Source organism: Medicago truncatula, chromosome 7, assembly GCF_003473485.1.
Source record: "Medicago truncatula cultivar Jemalong A17 chromosome 7, MtrunA17r5.0-ANR, whole genome shotgun sequence".
In the NCBI taxonomy this organism is placed as follows: domain Eukaryota; kingdom Viridiplantae; phylum Streptophyta; class Magnoliopsida; order Fabales; family Fabaceae; genus Medicago; species Medicago truncatula.
The window spans coordinates 47,961,381-47,973,852 of NC_053048.1; the positions used below are offsets into that span (position 1 = coordinate 47,961,381).

The window sequence follows — 12,472 nt, forward strand, 5'->3', positions numbered from 1 at the left end:
TTATGTTTGACTCAAACTTCTTTATGTCCAACTCAAACTTGAATCTAAGACCGTATAATTAATTTAAAAGAAGTTCATGTCATCTCATTTAAATATTATAGTATAAACCTAGAGTCCATTTATTCTTAACAAACCCTATAATCCATTTATGGATTCTCTATTGAAATTATTTGATTTGATTTGACTTGCTTTGTTTCCCATTCACGTGGTTTTCAGCGTTCACATGAGCTAGTGTTTGAGGCCCCATAATCATTTCCTGAGTGACCCACACACATCCCTCTATTAATTCTTCTCCATGCTTCCTTTCAGGTAGCAATGCCTTTGAATTCTTCTGAGGGAATTTGGATTGGTCAGAACTCAATAGTGTTTTTGAGATTCAAAATTTAGTTAACTGTCGGTTGTCTGTGGAAACCTTGGTTTTAGACAGCTTGCTGACTGAAACGAGATGCTTGGGATGAATAAATTCTACACTAATCCAAAACCATATACTGGTAATATCTTAGAAGATTGATTGATATGTGTACTTGACTCAAAATAAAGAAGATTAGGGGTAATTAAAGATAAAAGACCAACATACCAATCATCCTTAACTATTTTTTTTTCATGTAATATTGGATATAGTTTGTTCGTTCTCAAGCTCTTAATGTTTTTTGTTGAGTAGTGCACTGGTAATTAAGCAGTTTGACTCAGGATCTAAAAATACTAGTAATGTCTAAGAAGATTCATTAATATGTATACCTCATAACTTTACTAGTCTTTATATTCATTTGAGAAATGATATTGGTATTATCATTTTATGACAATTTTCTTTCATTTGTATTGTGTTTTTACTCTCTCTTTATCATTCTATTGTTTTTGTCTCAAAAAGAAAAAAAGTTATTTAAAAAATGATTATACAAATATAATTTTTCTATTTGATTAGAGCCGACGCAATAACTTTTCATATTAAGTGAAACAGATATAAAACAAATTTTAGCATACGAGGTCTTTTTTGCCTGTATGTGATATTTTTTTAATAATAAAGGATATTAATAATAATAATAATAATAATAATAAATCTTTTTGTTGGTGGATTTAAACCGAGTTTTAATAGCATTACCAATAGGTTGATCCTGAGTTTGGTTCATCACCATATGTTGTCTCAATCTCCCACTCTCTATCTCTCTGCTAAGTTATTTGTCTCTCTCTCTCTCTTAATTTTGTCTCTCTCTCTCTCTCTCTCCCTATGGAGAGGATCCATTTTCCACGTAAATCCCTCTCAAATAAAAAGATAGAGTGAAATGAGAGAGAAGATGTGGGAAAATGATAGGTGATTAGGAGAGGGAAAATGATAAAGAGAGATAGAAATGAAATGCTGCAGTGAGATGTAGAGAAATTTTGTGAGGATCCAAATTTATAATTGTGTCACACATATATTAAGAAAAGTTAAGAGTACAATCAAAATGTATAATTTTAATAAAATTATCACTAATACAAGTACATTCAATATTGACTTTTAATAAGAGATATATTTAAAAAAAAAAGTAATAAATATATCTTAAAATTTATAATTGAACCTATATTTAGAGTTAGGGACAGTGAGAAAATGATTAGGAAGTTGGATCGTCCACTTTAACTTTAGATTAAAGAAAACAAGAGTGAAAAGAGAGAGACAATGATAAAATAAAGAAAAAACCAAACAGTGGTCAAAATCTCAAAAGACAAATTTATTACAGAGGATCAAGGTCTAACCATTAAATGGAGAGGCAAACATGCATAAACAAAATTGCAGAGGTAAGCATGCATTACCAATTAGCAACTTAATTAGTCATAAAATTTTCCTTGGTGGTCATTTTCCATCCTTACTGTGGAGCACGGGTAGCACTTGGATGACATAGAGTTGGGTGACATTGGCCAATCACAATGTCCCAATGCTTGTGAAAGAGAGAGAAACATAAGCATTGTGGCATTGTGATTGGTCAATGTCACCAATGTCACCCAACTCTATGTCACCCAAGTATTTTCCGTGGAGCACATCCATATAAATTAGTATAATGGTTCCTCACCGTACAAGCACCTAAAATGTGAATGAATATGTGTTGTGCTTCCAATCTTTTACCGATCCTTCATAATATACATGCATTTTTTTAAATAAAAAGGTGATCGTAAGTTGCGTTTAATTATGTTTAATGTTATAGTTTTGTCCAATCTTTTCTTTATATAAAATGAAAGGGATGACTCAACTCTTCTGTTAGAAAAATTATAATACAAATCAAACGCCCACTACGGTTGTATTAGAAAAATAAAGTTTAGAGAAATGATATTTGAACAACTATTTTTGGACAACTTTTGTGACAACTTTCTATCTCATACTCACATTATATTTTTACTTTCTCTCTCTATTACTTTGGTTTTTGTGTTAATACCTCTTTTTCTTTGTAAATTTATGATTGTCATAAAAGTTGTCACCTAAATAGTTATTCAAATAACACAACTCTAAAGTTTAACTTATAAATTTTTTTGGTTACAGTTTAAATTATATATTTGATTCTTAACTTTATTTTATAATTTGTTTGATTTGTCTTTTAATTTTGTTTTGAAATGATTTTTGTTTTTGTAAAACCAATATGATAAAATTGTGATACAAATATGACCATTTTAATATAACTTTTACAAAACAAGGGTCTATTTAAAAAAAAAGAAAAAAAAAAGACCTTTTGATATATGACGATCTTTATAGAGTAAGAGACTATTTTAGAATAAAATAATTAAAGTAAAACTATAAATATCGGAATAATTTTGTAAAAGAGAGGACCATTTTAAAATAAAAAAGAATCAAATCAAGACCTAAAGTAAAATGAAGACAAGGATGTTAAATGAACTTTGTAGCTTATAAGACAATAGTACCTAAACACATCTATACATATAATGATATAATCGTCTACGAACATTGACAATGTGAGAATCCAATACAACTTCAATACTCACATTCATGTCTAACGTATGTCGAATTCAATTTCACATTAACTTCATCAACCGACTCTAATGCCTTGTTAAATGAGGCTTGATTTCACTAAAAAAAAAAAAAGAACTTAAAAGATGAAAGAACGCAAACTCATATATTCATTCAATAACCTGTAAACCTTGATAATACGTCACTCTAAAGTTTAAAATTCATCTTCACATCTAGTATGAATTTCGAGTCCAATTTTCACATCACCCAGGTGTCAAAAGATTTCCACGATCTAATTTAACTTAAGGAGGGAAAATTGAATTTATACGAAAAATCCCACTTGCTAAAGGTAGCAGTATTATACCATTATCTTATTCGATGCTTATCGTTAAACAAGATTTGTCTTTATTGTCATTGCGTGAATTTTGATAAATAAAATCATAGTGAAATTGTATGAAAATCCACCTTCCCTTGACAACCCCACAATCATTAAATTTAATTGACATCCATGCATTAGCTCAGATTATAATTTAGTAGAAAACAAAAGTATGCCAAAAAATAAAAATATAGTGTAAGTCGACCTTTCTAAATTAGAAAACGTAGAAGCTATAGTGGTGACCTCTTGTTTGGAGAAGTCAAGGGCTTAAGATTTTGTGGAATATATCTCTTTGGATTGACTTATTTTAATTCACATCTGTTGAAAGAGTTTGTAAAAATAGATTATGACAAGTTCATAAGTTCTTGTCATTGTAAGATGGTTTAACTTATTTCATCTTTTGTTACATAAATGATTTTTAAAAGATTAATTTGGGATCCAAATATGTTATTTTAGTTTGAAACTTAAAGAATTAACTTAGAAATTCTGTCAAACTAAAAGGATCTAATTAAAACTTTCAAAACTTAAAAACTAACTTGGAAATTATGTCAAACTAAAAGGATCAAAAATGGTATTTGACCCTCTAAATAATAGGTCTCTTTAGTCGTTTTAGCAAGTTACTAAGCTTAATAATATTTCTTATTCTTATCATAATTCCGACGACCTAGGTTATGTTTTGTATAATCAAATTGAAAAGATGTACGAATTGATGGCATAAAACATAGCTGTTCATTTCGATGGATTTTAAGGTTGTGAATTACTTATTGTGTATGAAGTACGATACAGACAAGGACACTTATAAACACTGACACGTCGACACAACTAATAATTTACAAAAATCACATAATTTAGTGTAATTATATGCGTCGGTGTTGAACACGACACATATCTAACACCGGGACACGTCTAATCCAAAGAATGTCCGTGTATTACAACTTAGTGTAGAGTGTCATCAATTGTAAGTAATAGTTTGCTTGGCACAAAGAAAGGAGATGCTTCCTAATTGAGTACCATCCATCTTTCAAATATTCGCATTGATCAAAATCAACTATTATTTTCTTAAAAACAGTTACCAGCTTGTTCCTAAATCCATATTTCCATGATAAATAGTGTATTCGTGAAAGAGATAATATGTGAGTGACAATCATGTATTCTTAGTGAGTTTAGACCAAAACCGTCCTTTGACCAAAAATGAAAGACCAAACCTATCCTCTACAGTTCCATTGCCACTGGAAACGTTAATATTTTCAAACTAACTGGTATGTTTAAAAAATTGAGATTATTTCTATGAAGGTGATGTACAGAACAGCTTACAATAGACTGGTATACAGAAACAGCTAACTGCAATCCATGTTCTGTTGAAGAAATAGTTGAGAAACTCTTGGTTAGACACAACACTAAATATTACATGTTAGGCACACACCCATGAAATTAAGAAAAATTAGAAAAAAAGGAATAAAATGATATTGATTGATGTGACTATTTTATTTATCTTTAAATTTTTTTGATTAATGTGTGTGTGCCTAAATATTTGTGTCTATATAAGACTATCTCATGACTTAGTTGGATAGAATATGATAACCGAACATCACTAGCAAAATATAATTGTAACAAATCCAAAGAACCCTAGGAGACCCAATAAAACCTTATATCAATCAAATAATTTGATTTGGAAAATGTTATCAAATGTGAATCTTATCAGTTATCATACTCGTAGTTGGATTTAATCTTGGATAAAATATTAGTTTGGTTAGCAATCAAATAATTACCTCCCTTTTAGACTTAAACCATTTTTTTTTTGGCAAAAACTCTTCGCAGTTATTTTTTTAATTCACAATTCTATTTTATAATAACAATGAAATGGCAACTTTATTAAGATCATTTTATCCCAAAAAAAAAACTTACTAGCATGTATTGAATTAAAAAAAAACCGCAAGCATTAATAAACTTCAATGTACTATATTTTACATCTAAAGAAAAGGAAATACAGAGTTCTAAGTTCTCACAAAGGCTTTGAAAAAGGATATTGACAGAATAGTATAAGATAGTGATAAGCATTTCCTTCCTTTCATCAACAATTAGAAATAACTGTAGATATATGGGCTTATACATAAGCTTATATCTGAGCCAACAAAAAGCCAAGTCTATCTAGTCTGACATACTCTAAGATTGCCCTTTGATTCCTTGATCTGCAACTGACTCACCATTGGGTGTCAAACCCCTAATCTTAACATCGTAGTAAACTTCTTCTACTTTTCTTAGGTCATACTTCATGCCTGCCAACAGTGAAAAGATGTTATCCAAATAGTGGAAAGATGCCAACCAAACAGATAGATAACAGTGCATACAACGAAGATTTACTAGATTACTAGGTAGACACGAGGAATGCTCAGTTGCTGCATATGTTTTTCTAGAAAGCAAGTATATGATGTTATTGTCACAGTTAATAGACCAATCTCTCTTAAGAAATGGTATATATCTTTCACAATGATAGTAACAGAGGGACAACAAGGAGAAAAAATGTTGGACAAGGTACTAGTAACATACCATCAAACTTCCTCCGCAGCAAATCATTTCGTAGATTGAGCATTCGGAATGCGGCATGAAGTTCTGTTAAAAACTTTAAGACATTCCTTGGACAATCATAGTCCCCAGCTGTTACTTGATTAACCACATACCTTGGCTGCAAATTACAAAATAGGTGTAACTCTTATGATGTCTTTTCCTTAAAGATAACATGGTTTTATAATTTGTTGTGTCCACGCATGCCTGTCTCTCTAGTCAATATTTCTCTTGCCAAAATAGTTATAAACATTGCGTTAAATATCTCCTACCTTTTTTTTTTACAGGTTGATGTTTAAAAGTTAAGAGAAAAAGAGTTCTTACCAATTCATTGGACATAAAACAAACACCTGCATAACAATCAATATCAGAATATGTTGCAAACCTGTAATTTGAATTGACTATGCAATCATCCTTGATTAAAAAAAGCTAGAGCTAGACGCTTAAATCAAATGGTGATGTCAATGATAAAAAGTTAAAAATCAAGAATTCTGAACATGACATACTCTCTAAATAAATATGTCAACCATATCATTTGATTATCTTGGTCCTTTACCCTGAAAGACATTCAGACTCTATCTGTTACACTCATTTCTAGATGATAATCATATTCAACTCAAACTCATAGCGGGAAATCTTAAGATGTCAATCAGTAAAAAGAGATTAACAATCAAGATTTCAGCTATTGTTCTAAATCAAATGGTGAAGATGTCAATCGTAATTTACTCTATCTTAATTGACTCAGTCAGACAAAAATTACAGCTATTGTTCTAAATCAAATGGTGAAGATGTCAATCAGTAAAAAGAGATTAACAATCAAGATTTCTGAACAACAAACACTCTAAATATGCCAGCCATATCATTTGATTGTCCTGCTCATTTACCCTGAAAGACCTGCGGGCTCTAACTGCTACACCCATTTTTTTGATGATAATCATATTTAAATTGGTCCTTATTCACTAATTCACTCAAAAAAGCTAGCCTAAAAAAATAAAGTGCAAAAAGAGGATTGTATTCATCTCAATTTCTCAAGTAATGTTTATTACTCAGCAGCAAATAACTAATGCATTCCATTCAAACAAAAAAACAACTAATGCAAATACACATTTAGAACACTCACCAACAAGGTAGTCTTCAACATCTAGATTGAACTCTGGACCATTCACTGCAAAATAGTTAACAATATACATAAAGAACTTACAAATCTCATAATGCTAGGAACAGGCATGAAGTAAAAGTTAACATTATCGTCAACAAAAAGAAAAGAAAAAAACAGAGTTCAAATTTAGATGCAACTTATTCATAATCAACGGACATGAATGGGTTTTGACTTTTGAGGATATAGAAGATAAACAAATAAACCAACATTAACTATTAACTTCAAAGTTTATTGTCCCCAATCCCCCTTCTTTTTAGAATGGATAGAAATGTCCAAAAAGGTTGGAAGATTTAATTGTCCAAGAGAAGTTCTAAAACACAGTTCTCCCAGTTAGATGTTTAAAAACCAATACTTCATGCTAATGAAGTTCTAAAACTTAGTTCTCCCTGTTAGATGTTTAAGCACCGGCATTTCATGCTAATACAATTTTAAATGTGGTCAAACTCTTAAATGTAAACAATGAATTCATAATTATATCAGTTGACATAATCTCAAATCAATTATTGCATTTGAATCTTCTCACATGCAATAAGCATTCTTCACAATAAATTATTTAGTTGATAACCACTAATGCAAAAAATTAATAGTTAATATTTTTAAGCTTACAAGAACCTAATTAATTGACATTAGAAGCTACTCCCTTGATCCTACTACTCCAGACTGAAATAAAGGGCAACCCGCACATCACATTGGGAAAATCTAAATCCCCAAATGTTAAACCAGTTGCAATTTGAAATTATTAGAAGATTCTGCAAGACATTCTTGATGCTTAAAGAAAAATGTTGATTAATGTACAAGTTATAAACTAAAACCCATCCATGCATACAGTGTTCTTCGTAACAACCATGTGATATCTGTACAGTACAGCTAATATTTTCTTCCTGCATGAGGTTCTTTTGTTTTCTATTTTCCCTTGTAGGAAGGTTTTATATTACAATTTGTACATTTTAGGTGCTTCAACACGTTGTCTAAACGATGAACCTTTGTCATAATGAAATGCATAAACTTATTTTAGCAGATTATAAGATTGAGTCCACAGTCCCCTACGGCTTAGAATCATAGGACTTCATAATGTATTCAATTAATATTAGTAATCAGTAACAACATTAACATATGCACGCATAAAAGGTACCCACCCAAATAATATAAATTTATAAAACAACATTCAACATGTGAATAACACAGGAGAGTATTGACTATTAAGAGTTATCAAGACGTACACCCAAGCATTTCCTCGGCTTCTTTGTGTTCAAGAAGTTTTCCCGTTTCAAGCCAGTGCACAAAAGTTAGCATAGAAACAACAGTTTGTGTCTCACTCTTCCAATCACCGTGATACCTACATTATGTAGAACCAGAGGTATGTTACAGACCACAGAAAGAAAAGACAGAATACACAGAAGTTCATCATAAACTTTAATCACCTATAGTATTGACCAGGATATCCTCCAAGAATATCAGCAAGTTGCTTGTACTTCTCTTTTAGCACATCAATCTGAGACTTGGCCTTCTCTAAAAGCTCTATCCAAATGTCAAAAATCACATTAACATCAAAAAACAAACATGAAAACATATACTTATGGCCCGTTTGTTATAGATTAAAAAAGATGTGATTTTCACTTTATATTTCTAAAAATGATTTTTACGAAAACTTGTTAAAAAACACTTGAAGCTATTTCAAACTACTTCTTTATAAATTAAAAGAGTAATTTTGATTCATTGTTGGAAATTTAACCTAACAAGATCACTTTTTTTTGCAAAAAGATATTTCTAGAAAATGACTTAGCTTCTCATTTTAAGCATTTTTCCCCTTGAATCAATAAGCAATGCATTGAACATGAACGAAATTGATTATCTACACTGAGCAGAAAAATGTAATTGCTTAAATTAGGGTTTAAGGAAGAAGAATGAGAGGGAGTTGGTTACCTGGAGTAGGACGAGAGTGATGAACAAGAAGAATGCTAGCATACATAAGCCTAGTGGTGGATTCAATTTCGGAAACAACGGTTCGAATTCGGTCGCGTAAGGTTCCAGATTGTTCGAGGTGAGTTCTGAATTCGCCGAATTGCTTCTCGAGAGAAGGATCAGGAGCTGAAGAGAACGCCATTGAGGAAGAGAAGCAGGAAATGGGTGATTGAGAGCGAAACGTTTGGAGTGTGTGAAATGGTGAAGTGAGGAAGAAGATGAAGGGGTTAGGGTTTAAGGTGTTTGATAAAGAGCTAGAAATTAATGTGTAGCGCCCGTTACGAAGTGCTGGTTTCATATATTGCATTTTTCTTTATTTTCTTCTCTTCTACCTCGGTGTAGCATAGCAGCATTTCATTAATGTGTTACTTACATGTACAAGTTTTTTTTGAAATAAGAGAAATGATATTTGAACATCTATTTAGTGATAATTTTTGCAATAATTTTCTCTTTCATAGTCACATTATTTTTTACTCCCTCCGTCCCTATATATAAGACCCTTTTGCCAAAATCACGGGAATTAAGATAGTGGATATTTGTATTAAAGTTGTTTGTAATCACTATTGTTTTTACAATTTTATCCTTTAAGAAAGAATGTTAGTTTATGTTTTCAACATGTTATTTATTGTTGATTGAAGAAAAAGATGTATAATAAATAGGGGCATGTATGTAAAGAAATAATTAATGTAGTTGAAAATAACAAATGGGTCTTATAAAAAGGGACAAAAAAAATTCTCAAAAGGGTCTTATAATTAGGGACGGAGGGAGTACTTTGTCTCTCTATTGCTATGGTTTCCGTACCAATACCACTTTTTTCTTTGTCAAATAAATTGTCACCAAATTAGTTGTTCAAATAACACTCCTCTTAAAAGAATGTACACGTTTTGTTATTAGATATAATGTGCCACTGTATCAAATATTTCTCTATAAATAATTAGAAAACTTTATGATTAGAATTGTTTTTTTTAATGAGATATATTAACGAAAACCTTTTCTTTCTAGCATGATACAGAAAATAAAGACTGAACTGAACAAAATGATCTAGCATAGTGAACATATCAACCGATGAAAAACCAATCCAATTTCGCACCAGATACCAAATGAGATTAAAGAAATTGCAAGTTCAAAATATGTGATTTGATGATTCTATTTCGCCACAACCTCCCACACGAAGTTGTGAGTCTTGATGAATAATGCCCCTTATAAAGAGGTTATCTTTCGTAGGAAGCCTATTGCAAAAATGATGTCAGGCTAGCAAAGAAACCTTTGTTGGAACCTCCTTTTGTCAAAGCAACTCTAAAGCATGATTAGTAACATGTTGATCTGACGAACACAAAGATTGATACGCACCACGAACATAATAACTTGTATCTTAGTCTAAATGTCACACTCACTTATCACCAACATTTATCTGCAAAGTAACATCGTGAAGTAAACCCTTAACATTCCTCTAACAACTTTTGCCGCCACTTCCAAGCCTCACCTCCCACTCCTCAACCCAAAGAGTGTTGAGGCAAAATCCCTGATTAATTTTAAAGATAACAAACCTTGATGATTAAGGAATTAATGGACTTTGATTAATTTGTTGGTATTTAACTTGTGCTCTTGAGTGGTTCACTGAGACAGGAAAAAGTTTCACTTCATACCAAGACACAAAGAATCAAAGGACATAAAGACTTAAGAACTCAATTAGAGTTCAGAAAGTTAAAAAGAGTTCAGAAGGTTGGACAAAGTTCAGAAGGTTGTTCATGATGAACATCAAGAACCAAGCCCAGAAATTCATGAACCAAATGAAGAGCATGCAAGGTTCACGTGATTTAAATAAAAGCCCAGTAAAGTACATTGACTAAGATCAATCAAGGAATAAAGACATTTATTTGATTAAAGTCAAAAGGGGCATCTTCAATGTTCATTCAAAACTATGAACATTTGAAGTACAAAACATTAGGAATATTCCATTAAGAATATCATCCTAGATGTTTTCCATGCTGCACTTCATAAATATTTCACTATTAGGATTTGATTACATCAAATAAGAGTCTTACAAATCATCCTAAGTGAAACAAATGGAACATTCTGAAGTCCTCTGAGTTCAGAAAGTTCAATCCTGCTCTATGTTTTTTCTGACATGAACAGTACAGTGGTTGGAAAGTAAAAAGCAAATCCAAAAGCAAGATCAAGTCTGATTCAACAAGATTTCGATACATAAGGGAGTTTGAAATGTACAAAGCAAACCAAATCCCCTAAAGCATGGAAGGGAAGTGACATCACCACTTTATGAGATCCTGCACGCGCTCCTAGACAGGTTTCAAAGAAGATCTAATCTAACAACATTCTAAAGTCGTTCAAAGCAAATCTTCAAGTACAACCCAGAAATTCATGTGACATTCATATGTAAAAGCCCAGATGCATATTTGACCGTTCATCCACATTAACCCAGATGAAGATCGTGATGAATACAACAACATTCTGAAGTATTCTCAAGAACACGACAACATTCTGAAGTATTCTTAAGAATACAACAACATTCTGAAGTATTTCAGTTTGCCCAGAATTTCAAGTGAAAGTTGGTGGGTCCAGGACACGTGGCATAAGACCAGTAGTCACTCTCAAACGGCTACAAAGGCTCAAGAACTCTATAAATAGAGATCAAGACCTCAGCATAACACACACCTTTGCAAAGCATACAAGAAAACAACATAAGAGTGTTTGAAGCTTTAGCAAAAACATTGATCATCACAAAGATTCCAAGAAGTCTTCAAAAGTGTAAATCAATATTTCTCTTATCTTTGCAAAGATGAATCTCTCATTCCATTATTCTCCTGTCTGATCTATATCATTCAAACTCCATACAAATTGTAAACAAAGTCTCATATAGCTATAGGGGGTACTAAAGTGTTAGTTTGAAAAGAAATGTGTAAAGTCTAAGTGGGTAACTTAGCAAGAAAGGTGTAAGCCTGCTGAGGCTAAGAGAATACTGTTGTTGTAATTGTTCAGGTGAACAAGGTTGTAAGGTGCAGGATTTGAGAAGTTATCTCAAGCATCATAGTGGAAAATCTCACAAGATTGTGAGGAGTGGACTAACCCACATTGGGTGAACCACTATAAATTTCTGTGTGTTCTTCTTCTCTTCTCTTTAATATTTACTTACATTAAACACAACACACACAAACACATTTAATTATTTAAATTGTTTTTATACTAACACTTCAGAACGTTCTGAAGTCTGTCTGTTAACTTGATCATTTCAAGTTTTCAACTTGAGAATAACTTTTAAGTGATATGTTTAATTTTTAAAGGGTCACAATTCAAACCCCTTCCTTGGGACTACTTTATCTACTTCAAAGAGAACATACCAACAACCGCCTCACACTGATTCTTCGATAACTCAAATAACTTTGAAAACCTAACACTCAAAGGAGTCTCCCCCAACCACGGGCCCGTCCAGAAAAAAGAATCTACCCCTTTTCCAACCGTTCAC

General features: G+C 31.8%; 1 protein-coding gene across 1 annotated transcript; it reads right to left on the minus strand.

Moving 5' to 3' along the window:
- Positions 1–5,222: 5,222 nt before the first annotated feature.
- Positions 5,223–9,340, minus strand: LOC11432950 (translin). Its single transcript, XM_003625619.3, has 7 exons — positions 8,953–9,340; positions 8,451–8,547; positions 8,250–8,365; positions 6,991–7,035; positions 6,195–6,220; positions 5,856–5,991; positions 5,223–5,584 (listed from the first exon to the last, which is right to left on the minus strand). Exons 1-7 carry the CDS (start codon positions 9,296–9,298, stop codon positions 5,472–5,474), a joined length of 879 nt encoding a protein of 292 aa, XP_003625667.2. The 5' UTR covers positions 9,299–9,340; the 3' UTR covers positions 5,223–5,471.
- Between the last annotated feature and the right edge of the window lie 3,132 nt (positions 9,341–12,472).